The sequence below is a fragment of the Plasmodium malariae genome (genome assembly GCF_900090045.1).
Source record: "Plasmodium malariae genome assembly, chromosome: 3".
Lineage (NCBI taxonomy): Eukaryota > Apicomplexa > Aconoidasida > Haemosporida > Plasmodiidae > Plasmodium > Plasmodium malariae.
Genome location: NC_041777.1, coordinates 249,731 through 272,376, shown reverse-complemented (window position 1 = coordinate 272,376; position 22,646 = coordinate 249,731). Strand labels below are relative to the sequence as shown.

Below are 22,646 nucleotides of genomic sequence, written 5' to 3'. Positions count from 1 at the left end.
CGATTTTCCCGATATTCTGTTTCCCTTACCCTGGTTAAAAAGGCACGCGAAACCAATCGAACCTTTCCAGAGCTATTTTTACTTTTTTGACTTTTCTAATTTTTTTAATTTTTCAAGTGTGTTTGGTTTTCCTGTCTTCTCTGCACTCCTGGATCAATAAATCTTTTTAAAGATGATTTTATCTCACAGTGAAGTTTTAAAAATAGGGTTAGGAAAATAGGGTTTTGGCTAGTTCCTAATAAATTTTGGTACACATAATGATATTTATCAAAATGGTTGTTCAAAAATAATTGAAGTTTAAAAATATCATCAAGGCATAATTTTTCCTCTTCTTTCTTATTCGATATATCACTACTACATGGATCATAAGTATTTGCCTGCGGTATATATTTTTCTTCATGCTTTGTATGCGCCGGATTGTTGTTACTACTGTTGTTATTCATGCCACTGTTTTCATCGCTCTTTTTATTGTAAAAGGAGTAGTAAGTTACATGGTTATTAAAAATATGCGTTAAGTTGTATATATGTATATCATTGTTAATATTAAAAATGTGTGTATATTTTTTAAAAACCTCATAACAGTTTATTCTTTTGTTATTAATTTCAATATCAGTGTTAATATTCGCATGAATGTATGACCTGTATATACATATATATAACAGTTCGCATATATTAACTCTTAAGGTACACTTATATTTATATTCCGTTTTTTTGCTTATTGTTACAAAATTTAAGGATTTATCATAGAAGTATACAAACTGATTTATATTTGATTTATCATCAATATAAATTTCATCAAAAACAGAAATATTTGATACTATTGTTTCCCATAATTCTTTCAGCTTGTTTTTATTAATATTATAATACAGAGGGATATGTATTAAAGCCAAAGAGGACAAAATTTTAATTTTATAAACATTTGTATATCTTAATGTGTAAATTAAATTATCTAGTATTTTATAATGTAAATCTGCAAAATTATGTGCAAAAAAGAAGGAATAATTGTTATATATCAATTTAAACGCATAAAGGACATTCCACGTTATTTTATTCTTTATATGATCCTTTACTATGGATAGCAAATATAATATAATTTTTGCGTCTACATTATTCGGGTTATATTTAAAATAATTCTTACTTATGTTTGAATTAAATATGTCTTTTATTTCTATTATTATTGAGTCATCACAGATACTATTATCTTTTTTATCAGAATATCTTTCAAAACAATTATCATTAAAATTATGTAAAACGGTATGTTTTACTTTCGTATCTCCAATGTTTTTATTCTTTATTATTCCTTTACTTGGTTTAGATTTTTCATTTAATGGATAATCTTTCGTATATTTATTAGTCCAATCCTTTGTAACCTTTTCCGTATTATTTTTTTCTTCGAAATTTTTGTTAAATGAAAAAAAACAGTCATCAAATTCGTATTCATATTTTATATATACATTTAAAAATAAGCGATAAAATTTTAAACTATCCCCTTTTTTATTTTCTGCTCTCTCATTTATTCTGTTTTCACATCTTGACATGTATGAACTTTTCCGATGTAGTTTTTTATTTTCATTCATGCGGAAAAAAGAGGACGTTTTCTTACCCTCACTGTCGACTCCCTTTTGTGTACCCTGTTCTTTGGCAGATAGTTGTTCCCCCTTCGTGCTCCCAGTCCCATCGTTCCTGTTTACTTCGTTCCTGTTTATGTCTTTCCCTATTACTTCGTTCCTGTTTATGTCGTTCCCGATTACTTCATTTCTGTTTACGTCGTTCCAACTTACGTCACTCTTGCTTTCATATCCTCTGCTTCCATCGCTCCCACTCCTAGCATTTTTTGGTAACTCCTCATGCTTTCCCTGCCCCTCGGTGTTTTCCACATCATGCGTATCAGACGTGAAGATGTCAATCAGACCTTTTCTTTTTATTATATTGTTCAAATAAATAAAATATTTAACAAGAAATGTGGACGGCAATAAATTAATATAATTGAATAGGAAGAAATTCACATTTTTACATATAAATCCTACATATCTAATAATACAACAAACAGCTCTATCTTTTTCTACACTTTTGTTTTCTCTTACAATTAATAATAATATATAAATATACTCAATGTATGATATTATATATACATTGTTCATAAACATATTGTGCATGTTGGAGGGGCTGCTCGTTAAGGTACTCACTGGATAACATTCATGACTTTCATTACTTTGTGCTTGGTTAACTTTAGTGTCGTACCTTTTGCAGAAGCTACTGCTGTTACTACCGCTTGCAGCGGTATTGCCATTATAATTACTATCAGCAGTTGTACTATTATTATAATTATTATTGCTGCTAAGCTTTGTTGAGACAGCGCATTTGTTTTTAGTCTTATCTATATTTGTTATACTATTTAAGTAGCTATCAGCTTCTGTGTATGTAAAATCATCTGTATCAATAACATATCTACAATGAACACAATTTTTGGAACATTTCATATTTAGCTCATTACTTTTGTTCTTGCTCATGTGACATAAATTGAAGTCATTCATATCTATAGATAAATGAATATCATTTATAAAATCGATAAAATTGTTTATGTTTTTGTTTTCCTCACTATTATAATTACTATAGTAGGAAAATGTTTTAATATTATTTTGGGTGAAATAAAAAGGAATATAAGAACTGGCAATTTCACATATACAATTATACGTATAATATTTTAAATCTACAAAAGAATCGTTATAAAATTTAATTATATGAATAATTATATAAATGTATATGTAATATAACTCAAATAACTTCTTTTCATTCTTCTGCTTTTCTAATTTGTACACATCCTCATTCCATTTATCCTTTTCATCTATGTTTTTAATTGAAAAAACTTTATTCAAATAATGTTTTTCTATCTCTTCATCATTCTTTACATTCAGGTTGTTCATTTCTTTTTCACATACGTTGAAGTTGATTGGTTGCGTGGACGACGCTCTTTCATCTTCTGAATTAGGGGACTTGTAAATGGAATTACAAAAAAAAATATTTTTGTTACAATTATTGGTATTCTTACTGTAGCTTCTTTTTTCTCTCCTGTTCTCCGTTTCGTCTACTACTGCCGTTTCGTCTACAACTGCCGATTCGTCTTCTACTGCCGATTTGTCTACTACTGCCGATTTGTCTACTACTGCCGATTTGTCTACTACTGCCGATTTGTCTACTACTGCCGACTTTCTCTACTACTACTTCGTCTACTACTACCGCTTCGTCTACTACTACCGCTTCGTCTACTACTACCGCTTCGTCTACTACTACCGCTTCGTCAACTAATACCGCTTCGTTAACTAATACCGCTTCGTCTTTTATTACTACTTCTCCTTCTGCCGCTCCTTCATTTTTGCCTTTTTTTGGTCTACTTACTATCCGCTCTTTATTATTAACACTCTCTCTATTAACATTTCTCGTGTTAGTTGCCATTTTTTTTAAACACTTCAAGTTGAAGTTGGTATTGCTTTCATCATCATTACTGTCTTGAAACAAAGAAGTTTTTTCACACTTCAAATTAATGAGTTCAACTCCGTTTTGTGTAGTAGTGCAATTTCCATTATTGGTGCTTTCCTCCTGTTTATGGTTTGTGCAATGGTCAATGCACATGGAATTATATCTAGGGTTGTTTTTGTTTTGTGCAAGTACAGAACGGTTTAGTAGTTCTCTTTTCTCTTTATATATCACTATTTGATGATTACTTTCTGTTATCTTTTTCCCTACAAAAGGGAATCCCCTAAAATGAAAACTTTTGTAAGATGCAAGCTCATCTTGTATTATATTTTCCCCATTATCTTGCACGGGTACTTGCGTTATGTGTGGATCCGTAATGGAAAGGTTAAATTTTATTTTAAACTCTGTGCTACGGTTATTGCGATTGCAATTGTTATTACTACTGCTATTACTACTGCCATTACTATTGCCATTACTACTGCCATTACTACTACCATTACTATTGCTACCGCTATGATTAACATTACTCGTGGTAGATTCCGAATTGCGCACTGCTGAATTAATCAGATTAATTTCTCTTTTTTCAGTATCATAATTTTTGTCGTAACGTGGTAATTCTTGGGGATCGTGATATATTGAAGTATTATCCAAGTAAGTACGTCTTTTTGTATATTCCTTTTTGTCGTATTTTATGTTGGGTTGAGTCGAACTGGAATAAGTTTTACTATTTATATATTCGTCAGTCGTGTTAAGCTTCTTTTTATTAGTGCTCCTAGTGTTGCTTCCACTATTATATTTACAATTTGATGAAAAAGAAGTAGTGGTAAACACATCTGTAGCATTTTCCTTTGTGCCCCCTTTTTCGAATATTTCATAATTCATGGATTTAAAATTATGGCTGTTTAATACACTTTCAGTATTACAATAAGAATTAATATTTAAGTTTTTTTTTTTTTTTATATGAACATTATTTGCCGCTGTTGCATGGATGTTATTGTAATAGACATTAGTAGACTTCATGTGCAATAAATTTATTCTTTTTTCATAATTCTGAATAAATCTTTTATTAAAGATAAAAATGTATTTAATAATATATTTACTTAGTGCAGTTATGATATTGCACTTAATACTATGAACACATGAGGAAACTAGATTTGTTAACTTTTGAATATCTTCCACCTTTAAAATTTTAAAACCTTCATAACTTAACTGAGAAATGCAGATAATTGTGTTAAGGAAAATGTGTTTCACTTTGCTTCTTTTATTAATTACATCATCGTGTATTTTGTTTATATTATGAATATGTATTAAAATATACTTTTGAAACAGATAAATCATATCATTTTCGACAAGTTCCATAAACTTTTTCTTCTTACTGCTTTCATTTGACTCACTGAATTTATGATACAAAAATTTTTTCTCTTTTGTTATGTTATTTTTTATATCCATATCATTTTTCTCTTGTTCACTTCTGTTCTTTTTGGTTACTTTGAGAAACCTATCTGACATGCTTTTTATAGTTTTAAATGAATGTTTTGACTCGGATACACTTTGTTCGTCCATAGGATTGAAACTGTTGTTATGGGCATTCTTATCGCTTCCTTTTTTCCTTCCGTTACTTCTACTATGATTCATGATAGGCGTATTATGTCTAGAGTTGTTCACACTGAGTGAAATTGTAGAATTGTAAATGTTAGGCTGCGTTTCTTGCATAATATTTCTCACATTGTTCATGTCGTAGTCTACTAAGTTGTTTCTCTCTTCCGAATTTGAAAAAATATAATCAATACAATTATTAGTTTGCTTCGATAAACTTTTTTGCATTGAATTTAAACTTGACACATCGCTAACTTGTTCACTCTTATCATTTGATGAAATAGCTATATCTGCTTTACCCTCTACGGAGGAGTTTTTCCCCTTGGTACTTAAGGAGGTGTTGTGCGTGTCCTCATCATCATTTTCCCCTTGTAGAAATTCCGCTTGACTGTTGTACTTATTATTAAAAATTTGACTGTTTTTAAATTCATCTTTTTGTTTATATATTGGTAGTTCATATTCATTACAGTTATTATCATAATATGTGTTAATAAAACTAAACACATCAATTACTATTTTGATTGATATAATTTTTATATTTATGTTTTCAGATTGCAGAAAATATTCCAGTAAATTCTTTACATCTTCCCAACAATGCATATAGCAAAATAAATAATATTTTAAAGTTTTCTGAAAAACTAAAAAAATATTTTTAAATATTTGAATATCATATGGTATTAAATTGTTCTTATCAAACGTACTTAATGTGGTATGTTCAATATTTTCTTGCTGCATATAAGAAGTGATATAATTATCGTACAGATCATTATAGGAGTTCATGCTGTGCCTATTTTCACATTTATAATTTTGTTCATGATCTCGCATTATATTTTCTAAGATGGGCTTGTTATGTATATGTATGTCAGAGGGCAGGTTTCTTTCTATTTTATTATTTACTATACCAGTGCTGCTAACTCCATTGTTTCTCTCATCTTTGATCTCATTTTCCCCCTTATCTTTACTCTCATTTTTGCTCAAATAAATAGTATCATTCGCGTTTGAGGACGATTTCACACCATTTTTTACAGCGTTTTTTACATGTGTGCAAGGTTGATAAAATATTTTGTATAAAAAAATTAACATAAAATATATTAACTGTGCAAAGGATATATTGTACAGGTAATTCTTCGAAATGTTATTACAGTAAATATTTCTATCATTTAACGATTGATTTATATATTTTCCGTATATATTGGTGCATAAAAAATAATATAAATCATCATTATATTCACATAATAAAACGGAAAATATATTGACAATAACTGTTATTGTGCATATATATTTCGAACTTTTATAATATTCATTTGAATATAATACACTAATTAATAGATCATAATCATCATTACAAAGAAGAGTTCTATCTATTTTATCTATATTTTTGTACAAAAATGAAATACAGTTTGTGCTTTTTTTTTTTACAGATCTTTTTTTGTTTTTCGATGTGTTGCTTGGCGCAATTTTACATGCACAAATCGTTCTCATGTTGTTTTGTGTGTTCTTTACATTTTCCATATTTCTTCTTTCTACATTTTTTTTTTTTTTTTTCTTCTTCTTCTTTTTACTCGTTTTATTACTGTTTTCATGAAACACACTACAGTTTGCAGTACATATCTCACGTGCGTTTTTTCCATCCTCATGTAAAAGTCTATCATCGTCAAGTACATTCTTACTATCGATAATATTACTATTCACACAGTTACCACTCACACTGCTGTCCTCATGGAACACGCCAACTTTTTCCCCATTCTCCTTTTCGTTCGGCATAATTATATTATCAGTTATATTACCCTCTTTATCATGAATGTTAATCTTTATTTTGCTTTCATTATCTTCATTAAGTTGTTTTTTTTCTATGGATATTTTTTTATTTTCAGATTTATTCTTTTTATTCTCGTTAGCCCCGCCACACGCGTTCTTGTCATTTGCACCGTTCATACCATCTGTGTCTTTATTTTCTTCTTCTGGTTCCTCCACGTCTCTTTCTTTCTTTTTTCTTTTCTTCTGATCCGATCGTTGTTCTGTTTGTTGCTGTGTATGCAGATCCGTTCGCTTCCCCCTACGCAGCTCCTCTCCTGCCTTATCTCTTTCTCTCTCGCTATCCTTTTCATAAGAGTGCTCATCACATTCATCGTACTCATCATACTCTTCATCCTCCATAAAACTGTTTATATAATTATTTAATGAGCTAATTATTCGTTCGTCTTCGTCCTTATAATCGTTTTGAAAGTAAATGCTTTCTATGATATTACGTCTACCACTTATATGTCTATTTTGAAAGAAATGCATATTATAACTATCGCTCGAAATGTTATAAAAATGTTTTGGGCTATTTAAATTCCAATCTGACTTCCCTCTATCAGAAATTTCGTCGTTATGTGGTGATAAGTATATGGAGCTATTATAATTCCTTTCACCTTTGTCATATTTTAAATTATTATTATTTTGTAGTAATCTTTTTACGCAAAAGAGGAAAACATCTCCATGGTTAAAATAGATAAGGTATTTTAATAAATAGAAAAAAAAAAATTTCAATATTTGTACTAGCAAATTTTTATATTTTGGTATTAATATGGACTGAGAAACTCGTAAAAAGAAGCGATAGATGTTTAGTCTGTCTGCGGGGGTGTGGAAGTTACCTTTGTTATCTAGTACGTACATATTGGTTATTAGTTTTGTTAATGTTGAGAGAATGTGCACAATGCTCTGTTCTGTTGCAGTTTTCTTAATATTGGCGTTTGTTAATCGATCGTAATATTTATCCTTCACACGCATATCACTGCAAAGTTTTCCGTTGCTACTGCTGATGCTGTTCTTATTATCTCTAATGCTGCTACTGTTTTTGTAATTTTCTAAACTTACGGGAGTCCTATTTTCCACCTCAATGTTCACACTTGTGTAATTATTTACGCTCATACTGGTATTATTAACATCGTACATAACCAAACTAGAATTATGCACCTTTTCTGTGGTATTTTGCTGCTTGCCCTGTTTACCTGTACATAGCTTTTTTTCATTAGTTGCATTACTAATATTTTTCATCATACTATTATTCTGTAGGGATAAATCTTTATTAGTAAGAAGGGATTGTTCTGCATTAGATAATAAATTATCGCTTATTCGGTTTGTACTTGACAACATGCATATATTATAATTGTTATTGGGAGAAAAATCGTTCCCACAATTGCTATGATTGAAAGAAGCTTCTACATTATCCCCTTCATTGTGTGTGTTTTCATCACTAATAATGGTATTTTCATTATTATTATCACTGTTGGTGTTACTTCCCTTTAGTAAAAACCAATATTTCAGTTGCTTACAATCAAACAAGTATTTTAAACACAAAATGGAATTAGTCCTAAGTTTCTGGTTCTGATCTTTTATAACTATTGTTAAAAATATTGGAATAAGTTCTTTTTTACTTTCATTATAATAATATAGTATTTTATCCCAGTTGTTTATATATATGTGTGAGAATATTTTGATAAGTACATGAACACAACATAGAAGATTGTTTCTCATGGTAATCGTTAATTCGTCCTCCATTTTTTTTTTGGTGCAATTTTTGAAAGGTGTACACATGTGGTCATTTCCCGTATTCTTTTCATCACATAAATGTATATCTTTTGTGCTGGTTGAAAATACAGTATCTGTTAGTTCATCTATTTTGTTGTAATGATTCGACTGCACTATGGGGAATTCCGTTTTGTCTTCAGCGTTTGCTGAGTTCATTGCGTCCGCTTCTTCCACTTCATCAGATTCTCTCTGTACCACTATCTTTTCGCCTTTTCCTTTGTAATTTATTCCACCGTTGATCACCTCATCATGTTTACTAATATGTTTATGTGGTGTACCTTCCCTGTTGTCTTCCTCAATTTGATGGTGTCTCCCTTTGAACTTGCTCTCACTTGTCCATGTGTTTTCTTTACCCATTTTAGCTTCATCATCAGTATAATATGTATTTACGAAAAAAAAAGGCTTCAAAGATTCATATAGCGGGAAAGCAATAAATTCTTCCTTCTTTTTATTTCTTGATATGACCCTCATTTTTGCATATTCTAAAATGGTTTCATTAAAAACGTTGATGAAGGATAACATGATGCCAAGGAATACTTTATTATTGTAAGAGTGTACATTGTTTAAGTCCTTCTTAAAATATTCATATAATTTTTCAAAGAGACATTTATACAAATTTAGTAAGAAGAACCAAGCTTTATCGGTAATAAAAATTGGTTTTACTAAAATAAGCTTTACAATACAATACATACATGTTTTAATAATATGAAATATGTATATCCCTAGGTGCAGTAAAAAGAGGAGATTTTTTGCAACGACACAAATGCTGTACAGTATAGAAGAGTTATATTTATATAAATAATTTGAATTAAGAAGAATAAGAAAATTTTCATAGAATTTATTTAAATTGAAAAAGAAATCTTCATAATTTTTAACCTTTAATTTTGATAAATACAAATTTAGTTCGTTTAATTTTTTTTTTTTAAAGGAATCGTTATTCATAAGCACGTCATTGAACACTTTACTGCTGTAATATCGTATGTTTTGTATTATACTTCCTAGTATGTTATCATTCATGTTCCCGCTTCTACTTCCATTTCCGTAGTCTTCCATAATTACCCATTTATAGTTAGCTCCATTTCCATATTTTGCCTTATTTATGCATGTCACATTGCTTTTTAGCACCACGTCAGTGTTCAATACCATGTCGTTGACTATTACTACGTCGTTATTGCTGCTGCTATTATAATACTGAGATTCTTCCTGTGCTTGTACCATTTTTCCTTCTGAGTTCAAAATGTATGATGATTTAGTGTTCTCAGAATTATGACAAGATTCATCAAACGAAAAAAGTGTCTTGGATATTCTACTCTTTTCCGACATTATTTCATTATTTCTCAAAATTTTTAAATTATAATTTTTATGGTAGTAATTGTTATATTTTTGTTCTTTAATTTTACTCTTTCCGTTTAATTCGATGTCTTCATTTGGTAAGCAGTTATGTTGATATTCTTCCTTTTCTTTATTTTCGTAGTTCTTTTTACGTGTGCTTGCACCTAGAAGAACCTCTTCAGAAAAACTATTACCATTTTTGTAGCTATTATTACCATCGGCATGGTTATTACTTTCACTTATGTAGTTACCAACGTTACCATTGGCACTCATGCAGTTTCTCTTGCTAATACTGACGCATGCACCTTCACAGTTAGCATAATTGTTGTATGGCTCTTCTTGATAAAACGGTTCAATGCGGTTACATTCATCAATGTAAAGGATTCCCTCATTCATGTTGTTGTCATCACTGTTAACACTGTTAGCGATTCTCACACTGTTTAGTAGCTTTCCATTATCATTTAAATTATATGAACTGTTTTTAACCATCATACGTGTATTATTATTCAGACTGATATTATTACTTCCCTGATTAAAGTCAAAGAACCATTTGGTATTATTATTACTGTTCGTGTGTGCGGTTTCGTTATTTCTTTTATCATTTGTCGGCTGCCTATTATTCCCACAATTTATGCAATTTGCACAATTAGCACAATCTACATAGTTAGCGCAATTAGCATAATTTGCACAATATGCACAATTCATTTTTACATTAGACTTAAATTTCGAATTCCCACTTATTTTGCAACTCTCTGGACTTGGTTCTCCTCCCTGCAATCTCATATTTCCCTCATAATTTTCATATTTATTTAGATCGTTCTTTCTCATTTTCTCACAGTCTATGTGCTGAATGCGACTGATGCTATTCATGGGGATTATATCTTTCACATTATTTTTGAACAAATACCTATTATAATTCACGCTATCTTTGTTTAACAATATGTTCTCTACAGCTAGTGAAACGTGTGGTAGTTCCGTATCATTTTGCAAAAATGCGCAATTGTTTTGGTTCATTATGTTTTCCCCATTTATGCTTTCATTTATTACGCTCTCATCTCTTATACTTTCACCCCTTACACTTGCACCCCTTACACTTTCACCCCTTACACTTGCACCCATTACACTTTCACCCCTTACACTTGCACCCCTTACACTTTCACCCCTTACACTTTCACCCCTTATATTTTCACACCTTATACTTTCACCTCTAACAATTTCAGCTCTTGCTATATTGCTTCCCACATTTCTAAGTTCATGTTTTTTCATATTATATGACCTATTTGTGCTATCCATATAGCACTGGTCTAGTTGTTCACCCCAGTTCGTGCCGTTATCCCTCTGGTTATGTGTATTTACAGTAATCCTTTTCAAATTGTTAGGGAAGTTCACACTGCCGTTATTGACACCTATCGCCTGCGTATTAGTATTGCTGCTACTGGTGTTTATTATTAATTTATGTGCATTCATATCATTTATATAATCTTCCACAAAATTTAAAGTATTCTCATCACCACTTCTATATCGGGCATTGTCTATATTTGCAAAATGTTTATAATTCAAGTTGCTTTCTCTATCATCGCATTTATATCCATTAATGTCGACACTGACTCTTCCGGTAGTACCGCCACTACTATTGATGGTTTTCTTCCGATTATCTAATGCATCACTGACACGTGGAATGACCATATTGTGGTTGAATGCTTCATCATTATATAGACTACCTTCATTCACGCAAGTAACATCGTTAAGGTTGATTCTAATGTTGGTATCACCTACACTTTTATAATTAGTTGTTCTATCGCAAGCATTTACTAGTCTGAACATACATTTGTCCCCCGTATTCTGATCAATGCAGCTAATACAAGGCAACCCCTTATGATCACTACATATATGGATGTTTTTATTAAATAAATTATATTTATTAGAGTTCATTTTGTCGTATTTAACACTAAATATATTATGTACTTTATTTAAATTATAGTTTGTATAATCATCATCAACTAAATTAGTAACTGCTTCCTTATTTTGAAGTTTATTATACGCAGGAATACTATCATTGTCATGTATATCCCTTTGATTTAGTTCATCTAGATATGTTAACTCTCTTTTTTTTAGCATGTAAAAACTGTAATCATTAGTTCTGTCATAAGAGTGCACATTTTCAAAATGTCCATCGTTGCCCAGGCTATTATTTACGACGCCGCTGAACTGGTTCAAATGGTTAATTTGGTTCAATTTGCTCAACTGACATGATTTACTCATTTTGCTCAAATCACACGCTTCAGTTGCACTTACACCTTTGCTCAGTCGACTCTCTGCGTTCATATTGTTATTGAACATGTTTAGTTCTATGTTACTTGTGGATGACTGCAAGGATGTATGTGTCCTCTTATTATCCCCTTGATATGGCACTTCCTCTTTTAGGTGCTTAAAAATTTGATCGTTTTTTTCATTCATTTCACTTATATTATGAATTTGTTCAAAACGAGAAGAATTATAATGAATATTTTCTTCATTTGCATAATTCTGTATATTATCCTTTTTCAAGTTATATTTTTTTTTTTCATAATTCATTATATTATTATACTGAGCAAGTAGCTCCGTGTTGGCTTTGGAATATTTATTGGAATTGCTGCCATGAATGACACTTAAGTTTGTACAAACATCAGTATCATTATGATCATAAATAGCACTCATTTTATTTTTTTCTTTTCTCCTTACATTTGACTTTAAAGAACTAGAACTATATTCCCTGTTCATGTTATTTAAAATATTACCTTCCACTGAATGGGCAATATTATTTCCTCTGTTTTCCTTTTCGTTAAATAAGAAATGATATGTCGTATCTGAGTTGTTTCCATTTTTTACATTTTCATTTATACTGTTATCCATTCTTAGTGCATAATAGGAGTTTTTTTCTTCCTTTAGTGCGTAATCATAAATATTATATCCTACCTCAGATACCAAATTCTGTAATTTCTCTTTTTGTTTTCTTTTTATATTTATGTTGTTAAGTACAACACTAAATTCTTCCTTAGACGGATTTTCCACTACGTTTAAAAATAAGTGTGCCTTGTCCCCCATTTTTTGTGCTCACAAAAATATATATCTGCGCTTTTTTCTTAGTTTACGCTCTTATATTGTGTATATATGTATGTATGTGTATCAATATATCTATATGTCTGCTTGTCTATCTGTGTGCCTATCTGGCGACTGGTATCAGCAGTTGTTCACATGTGTACAAATGTGCACATATATGTGTGTATATGCAAAGTTGTTAATTATAAATTATTAATGCAAGACATGTATTTGTTGCTAAAAATTTTATTTGGTATTTATGAATTCAAATAAAACGTTACAATGTTATAATGAAAAAGGTGTGAGCAGGGTAAAAAAAAAAATAAAATTAATACGACTATGTGGAATGCAAAGTAACGTTTGTTATATAATCAATCTATGTATATAACGAAATGTAGAAAGAAAATTCATATATAATTTAAAAAACTATAGAACTGATTAATACATAGAATTGTTTCTTACATTAATAAGTTGTTATTATCAAATATAAAGAATTTAATTTCTCGTACATCTGTAAAGATATCTCACCGTTTAACTGTCAGAAACAATCGATGCGGCAGGAAGTCGTAGAGAACATGCACGTAGGTGTGTATGTATATATATATATATATATACATACAGATAGGTACATATACGTATGTGTATTCACAAAGTTAGAAATAATTTCATATATATACCTATATGAACTTCGCCCTTAGGTTGTCATTACTCATAAAAGTTTTTCTTTTTTTTCTTCTACATTGAAGAATATTACACTGATGCTGAAAATTAAAATGAATTACTACTATTATTTTTCTATTAGTTCCATTAAAATATATGGACTCGCTTTATAGCAATTGTCATCAATGAACAATATAATTAAAGTGATAAAAAAAAAGAAAAAAAAGAAAAACAGCATGCAATATATTAGACTAACTATATATCGATTTTAAGATATACTTAAAAACTGTGTTCTCATAATAATTTTCACATACATGAAGTTTTATGTATAAAAAAATTAAGCAAAGAAAATGTATAGCAGTTTTGTGCGTGTTTCTCATAATATTTTTTTTTTTTCCTATATATATATTGTAACGTCAATTCATTAAGGAATTTGAATTTTTACAGTAATTCCCCTGTATATTTACAGCATTTTATTATAGTGTACATTAAATAAGCATGTAAACGTGCTACTATTAAGAAACACTATCATGAAATAGTTTCGACATAACTACTACGTATGCACATATATACTACTATGGGTAAACACATACACACATATAGCAATGAAACATATGTTTTAATTAAAATAAAAATGCCTTATATTTTTATTCGAATGAAAATTTTGAAGAGGACATATTTGGGGCTAATAAAGCGTAACAGCATAGGCTGAATAAGTATTCCACACATTTGTGCGCATAAAAATGTGCATACATATATATATATATACATATATGTTTGTATGTATGTATGCGCATATGTTTTCATGCCCACACATTTGTATGTGTTTATATATGTAATATTTCTAACAGTTGACATCTATATGCACAAAATTAAGGAAGTATGTTCATCAGGAAAAGACAAAAAAAAAAAAGAAAAATAATTATAAATGAATATATATATATATATATATATACATACATAAGGCACAAGTTGTAAAAAAGGCAAAGTGAATGATTTAAAATTCAAAGTGGAATAGGCGAAACTTCAATTAAAATAAAAAGAGGTGCATTAGATAGGTGCATATGTATGTATATATGTACAACTTATTTACGTGCATACATTATTAAGACAAAAGGTAAAAAATGAGAACTTTTTAATACTATTGCGTAATGATAAAAACAAAATGTAAGTATTGCATATTTAAAAAAAAATATATCAAGGTTAGGAATTATATTTAATAGAGAATACAAAAGTGAAAAAGGTAAAGAGGTACTCATCATAATTATGTGCTTTATTTAAGTGTCTGAAATAATATGTATATTCTTTAATAATAGTAATGTAATTAATTAAAAGAAAAAACAGAAAATTAAAAATGATATATTAATGTATTTTCAGTCTCAGGCTATTTTTTTTTACTTTTAAGGCACAACATAAATAGGTATAGGGGAAAAGAGTCTGCCATATATACATGTATATATATATGCATATTTATATGCACACATATGTGCATACATTGGAGAGGGGTAGTATTTCATTATTCTACGCTTATTTTTTTAATCAATCCATAACTGCATTTTTAATTAATGAAGAAAGGATTTCACCATTTATTACTTATTTATTATATAATATACGTAAGACATGATCAAGTATAACAGTTGTAATCGTTGTAAACGATTTTTATGAAATATAATATATGCATAAGTTAATATCATATTTTCGCAGAACATATATATTATTATTTTAATGTAAGAGAAAAACATTTAAAAAAAAAAAATACTAAGCATGAGTGACATAAATTAAAAGGGGGGTGTTGATTATGTGAAATATTGTTATATATTAAAACAAATGAAATAAACGAAATGCACTTGTATGTACATGCATATAAATATCTCTACAGATTAAAAATTGAAAAGGAAAACATCTAATATGCGTAATAGGAAATTTAACTATATATGCTTAAAATTACTATTTACTATACATACATATATACATATATAAATACATATACATATATATATATATATATATATATATATATATATATATATATATATACTGTTGGTACACATATATTTACCCGTAGGTGCATGAAGGGAAATAAATATATTAATGTAATTCTGATCTTATAAAACAACAGCTATATCTATGAGGGTTTCATAAAAATACAAACAGTATACTACGGAAATAAATGTGGAATAAAGCACACAATGAATCGTACGATATGAAATATAATGAACAATAAAATAATTAAGCTTACGGTGTTACGTAAAAAATGTAAAAAAAAAAAAAAGGTAATGATAATAAAAAGGGAAAAATTGCACATGCGAATGCAAGATAACAATACAAAAAGAAAAAGAATGGCATTTCTAGCAAAATTAGAATGATATTTATGATATTACATATGCATTATTATATATAATATATATATATATATATACACATGTATATATACATAGATGTGCCCATACAAACATATGGCTCCTTTAAACATGCACCATTTTTGACATGTACGCATTTGTATAATAGTAAGGTTTAAAAATTAAGGCTTAAAAAATTAAAGATGAAATGGTAGTTTTTTTTTTTTTTTTTTTTAATAATTTTATGAATCATTTATATTTGTGAAATCATATGATCTTATCTTAAATGTGTATGACACGTTGTGAAATTTATTTTTATATATCTATATATCTACATCTATATATAAAATAATGTATAAATATTGATATACAATTATTATAGGAAAGTCGACCACAAAACATAGTGAAGTAAAATTTAAGAATAAACATAAATGTAAAGGAAGTTATCAATAAGCTCTTATCTAAACACATATATTGTTAAAATGTTTTATTTTATTTTATTTTATTTTTTTAGTGTCATATATCTATTTTCATCAACTTTGCATATTTTTTTTCATTAATAGTAAAGACATTAAAATGAAGTGATATAAGTAAAAAAAAAAAAGATATTTGTGACAAAGCTCAATAAAGCTTAATTGAGAATATTATTATATACTATATACGTACATGCATACATATATTTATATATATGCATGTATGTATATTTATTTACATATTTTTATTATGTATACAGACATTATACATTAGGAATACCAATTAATATATATACATGCACGTATAATTAAGTATTCCTACCGAAATGTATGTGGTCATTTTTTGTTTGTTTCTTTTTCGTATTTGATGAAAATGAGCATCAACATTGCTCATGCTGGTATATGTAAATAAATATATATATATGTGTACATATATATGCACATGTATATATATATATATATATATATATTTATGCATACATGAACAATCACATATGCACATTTGAAAATATTTATACAAATGCATAAAAGGAGAATATATATCTATATATACTTATACATACGTAGAACGTGTGTAGACATCCATAAATAAATAAATAAATAAATAAATAAATAAATAAATAAATAAATAAATATATATATATATATATATATATATATATATATATATATATATATATATATATATATAAGTTAAAATGCATATATCTGTGTATACTTACATATATATACATATGAACACATACGTGCAAATATGCATTTTTATATTTACATATATTTATACATATATACATATGTATATACGTGAACACCTATATGCAAGTGTGCTGAGAATAATACGTTATTTGATATTTTATAGAAGGAAAATGATTTGCGGAAAAACATACAATTTTGTATGTTATTTCACACCAAACAAAATTCCTTTATTCGTATGTTCTTTTAATTATGTATAATAATAAACAGTCGTGGACCACATAATTATACAGTAGTTAAGTCATATATATACATATATATAAATATATGCGTATCCATGTATAAACCGTTCATATATACATAACAGTAAAACTAAAGTGTATTTTTAAAATAGATAAATAAGGTGCTAAATGAGGGAAGTATTTTTTCTTTGAAAATGTATGTTCATTAATTATTCCCAGGGAGAAGAAATTTAAAAAATGAAAACTGCATATCATAAAAAATGTGTAGATATAATAAATCATGCATTCTATAATACTTCCTTAATAGGTTGTAATTATTCTATTTTTTATATGTATCAAAATTTTGAAAATAAAATGTGCGCACATATTTTAGAATGTAAGAAAGTAATTATGCTTTGGAAAATGAGAAAAAGGAAGAGAGAAAAATTGGGAAAAATTAAGAAAACTTTGGAAAAATTAAGAAAAATTTGGAAAAATTAAGAAAAATTTGGAAAAATTATGAAATATTAAGAAATATTATGCAAAATTAAGAAAAATTAAGAAAAGGAAAAAATGAGTAAAAAACGAGGGAAAAGGAAGGAGGAAAAGTAACAAGAAAAATAACACTATTGTATTTATAGTCATAATAAAATACAATCACGTATATCTTCATTAAATTCTTTTCATTTTACATTATAGATAATTTTATATGCATATAATGGATTTGTAAAATTGTTATATATTTTCATTTTTATGTGTAGTTGCATTATATAAGAAATGTATTTTTTTTTTTTCCTTTTTTTTAAATCCTATCTTATAATTTAAAGAGATATATAAACATGTGTATGTATGAATGTAGTTGTATATATGAATATAGGTGTATATATATATATATATATATGTATGTATATACATATATACATGCATATATACGCGCATACACATATATGCAAAAACACACATATAAATACATATAAAACAAAAAAAGAATGAAAAGAGGAATACATCTTCTTAATACAAATAGAGGGAAAAAAAAAAAAATTTTGTATCGATGCACATATTGATTTTTAAAATAAAATAGTTGTAGGATGTTCAAGCAAAAACATTTACTTTTAACACCTTTTCTTGTGGTCTTCGATATTTTCAAGTCCTATTTCATTTTTTTTTTTTTTTTTTTTATTTTATTATTTTTAATAAAATAAAAATACAGTGGATAAATCGAATGTATAATAGATAAGGGAATCATATTGTAAAGTCGTAAAAATTTTCTTAAACAAATATGTATGTTCCTTGTTACACATGTATGCGCAAACATATGTATTAGTATACGCATGTATTAGCATACGCATGTATTAGTATACACATGTACAAGCACACATTTTAATAGCCTACACATATATGTTATTTCAATTTTTTTAAGATTCTAAACAATTATATATATTATTTATGAAATTTTAAAAACGTATTCCCAAGGCACATAAAAATTTCGACTATGTGTTAGATGTGGCATGATGAAAAAAAAAAGTTTATATCACATTTTTTTTAAAATGGATAAAGATATACACACATGTGTGCATGTAAGAATAATCGTAGTAATAAATATATGAACACTAGTTGCATATATTGCAAAATGCAAATATAAATAATTCTGTGATTTAACAGATGAGTTATCTTATTTATTTATTTTTTTTGTTTAATGGAATTATAATTTTTACATCTTAGAGATTAGCGTTTTTTTTTTTTTTTTTTTTTTTCTTATTTTTTCTTTTATTTCCTTTTATTTTTTATTTAAAATTTTTTTTTCTTTTTTCCAATTAAAAAATTAGGACTTCATCGATGCGACAGTTATGTGCATCGAACTTTTCGCCTTTAAAAAATATATTCTCCACATTGCAGCATTTTAAAGTTGGTAGTTTCTTTTAGCATACATGCATATGTCTATGCATGTATGTATATACGTAAGTTGTGTACGCATGTAAGCATATGGTTGCATTTTTCACATGTATAATCTTTGCCTTGCTGCAAGAAATAAAAATATTTTAAGTATAGGATGTAAAATTGTAGAAGCTATAAACACCTTTATTGGCTCATTCATAAGATATGTCATACTTGCAAAACCTCCTTATAAATTTTTCCTTTTCACATCAAGTGCTAAAGAATAATATACAATAGTGTTTATTTAATACGAAGAGGGGAAGCACATATTTCACGTGAATGTGCAATATATATATACATATATATATGTATAAGTATATATATGTACGTGTACGTTTTAAAGTGATGGAAACGTTACTAAAGCATGAGAAGTAGGCTCAAGTGCGATACTCTTTTGTAATACGCTTATGCGACAAATAAAATATACATCATGTTTGATTTGTTAATATATTTTAACAATACTTGTTTTAATGCTTATAAGTAAAATTGTTCAATATGTGGGTGAACATGTGTTTATATGTATATGTAAGTATGCATGTATATATATATATATTAGCTAAAATTTTAAATTGCTTCATAAATGAGCTCTTAATTCTGTTGGTATAGTAATATTTATGTACATAAATATAATTAATTATAAGCGTACGTAAATATATCGCCATTTGTTTGCACAAAAAGGAATTTTCTTTTTATTATTATTGTTAATGCTATTATGGAATCTAATACAGTATGAAGTTTATAATTGTTTATTCCATATTTAACAAGAATATGTAATTTAAGCCTATTTTTACAATTTAACATAAATCTGTGCGTGTTTGATATGAAAATGACATAATATATGTAACTTGTGCAATGCATGTATATGTAGATAACATGTAGAAATATGTGAGCAATCGAATGAATAAGAGAAAAGGACAAAGATGGCTGATCAATGGTCTGTAACATATCATTTTTGGAATGTAAAAATGTTAACATTTGGAAAAGTATATTTTTTCTCAATTTGCTACCAATTTTTGTGCTCCAAAATATTTTTAAATAGGCATAATTTTGATTATTTTGATTTTTCTTAATTTTTGTTCCTTTATTATTATAATTAATTATTTTGAATTTTTTTTTTTTTTATTGTTGTAATTATGAAGGTTTCTTCTGCTCAAAATGTTTAAGCGTTTCTTGTTGCTTTGAATTGGTACATCATTGAAACATAATGATTTGAAGAACAGTAACTGTTTACATGCATACAGAGAGACACTATGTTTTATTAAATCTTGTTTTTGTAAATTATTATGGAAACACATTTTTATCATACAAAAAAAGTCTATTTTCTACGAAACACTTTATTCATTTTACGATGGAAGTTTTGAGAAATGTTCACGGGAATGGTTTTGCGTTGTATTTGCTTTAATTAGTTATACGGATGTATATGCATATGTATACATATAAATACATATGCATATATATGGAAAAGGAAAAAAATTAATTTATAAAATTACAATTGCATTTTATTAAAAGGTATACATATATATAAGTTTTTTGAGAGCATGCAAAAGACAACATCATGTCATTTTTTGCAGCACACTGACAATAGAACTTGTCATTTTTTTTTTTTTTTCCATGTCTTAAAATACATTTTGAATAAACTTGGTTGTTTCAATTCGTCAATATAAAAATAAACTTTAACAAAACTTGTACGTCCCTTTTGAAAAGACGGCATCCTTCTCTGTTCCTTATCACGTAACATTTTATGCACAAACAGGAGTTCACTAATATATGTCAACTTGTAAATTTGTAAACTTGTAAATTTGTATACTTGTCAACTTGTCCATTTGTCAACTTGTAAACTTGTCAACTTGTAAATTTGTCAACATGTAAACTTGTCAACTTGTAAATTTGTCAACTTGTAAATTTGTCAACTTGTCCATTTGTCAACTTGTCCATTTGTCAACTCGCCAATTTGTCATTTTATCAATTTATCAGTTTTTGAATTTATTACTTTGCTAATTTTTTAATTTTTTTTTTTTTTTTTTATTAAATACTTCGTGAAATTCAAATAATACAGTAAAAAAAAAAAAATTTAAGCCCTTTTTTAGCACGTTCGATTATGAATTTCACACTGGTTTCGATTACATCCCTTTTAGTGAGTATATTACATTTAGTAAAGAATGTCTTTTCTTTATATGAAAGGAATGGAATACCTTTATGTTATTCAGAATTTTATGAAGACAAGGAATGTCTCGTGGGTATTGATTTTGGTAAGGGTGTAAACTTGTATTGTCCAACAGATACTTTAGATAATGAAAATAATGGTGTTGCTCGTTTTGACAATTTAGATATAAATAATCTGAACAAATGTTTTAATCAAATGAAAAAAGGAACTAATAATGAAGATAGGAACGATTTGAAAAGTATACAAACATTAGTACCTGACATACTAATAAATAAGAGTAATAAAGGAAGTACATATAATATGTATATACCTCATACTATACAAGAAACATTTATTGCATCTTGTTATTGTATTGATAGAGGGAGACAAAAGGCTCACAAAATGAATATACAATTTTCTAAGAACAGCAAAAATCAAGTTAAAGGATGTAATTTCTATTTTTCAGAAAATGAGAGAAAAAAATATAATTCGAATTCTTTAGAAAAAAATGTAAATTTAAAATATGAAAACAATTGTGATATTAATGGTGAGGCAGAGGATATAATTTCTTTTAAATGTACAGCTATTGATCAAAATAACAATGTGATTGTTTTACCATCATTATGTTTTCATACAGTTCTGACTGATAATAATGAAGAAACACAAATTGAAGGATTAGTTAATGGAGTTAAAGTAATACCCAAACCCTTTTTTTATCATAATGATATAATAACAAAGAATTTTCTGTCTTATATATTTCTGCCATCTCGTATACAAGATAATACAAAAGTAAAGTGCGTCTGTACAATTGCTGATCAGGTATCTGCAAATGTTTATGCTGGTACCCTTTCTTTAAGTTTAATAAAGAACTTTAATTTATATCCTATCAATAGTGCAAATAATGAGACAACAAACGAAAAAATTTTGACTGATCATAGAAATAACCAAGCACAAAAAGGGTCTTCCAAAATAGGACAATATTCCTCCTTTTTATTTTTTATTTTAGTTTTAGCTAGCATTTGATTATCCCTTTGAGTGTATTTATACATTTAAGTGATATAACCCACGTACATTCATAGGCGCATAATGGTGTAATTTTATTTGCTTCCATTCCTGCTCTTCACACGTT

At 27.8% G+C, this 22,646-nt stretch overlaps 2 protein-coding genes across 2 annotated transcripts; one reads left to right on the top strand and one right to left on the bottom strand.

Annotated features, from left to right (window-relative positions):
• Positions 1 to 104: 104 nt before the first annotated feature.
• On the bottom strand, positions 105 to 13,059 carry PmUG01_03014700 (conserved Plasmodium protein, unknown function; the record flags this gene model as incomplete). The annotated part of the gene is given in 2 exon segments (XM_029008773.1): positions 105 to 3,053; positions 3,067 to 13,059. 2 exon segments carry the CDS (start codon positions 13,057 to 13,059, stop codon positions 105 to 107), a joined length of 12,942 nt encoding a protein of 4,313 aa, XP_028859367.1.
• An 8,413-nt stretch (positions 13,060 to 21,472) lies between these two features.
• On the top strand, positions 21,473 to 22,540 carry PmUG01_03014600 (6-cysteine protein, putative; the record flags this gene model as incomplete). Its single annotated transcript, XM_029008772.1, has 1 exon — positions 21,473 to 22,540. One exon carries the CDS (start codon positions 21,473 to 21,475, stop codon positions 22,538 to 22,540), a length of 1,068 nt encoding a protein of 355 aa, XP_028859366.1.
• Between the last annotated feature and the right edge of the window lie 106 nt (positions 22,541 to 22,646).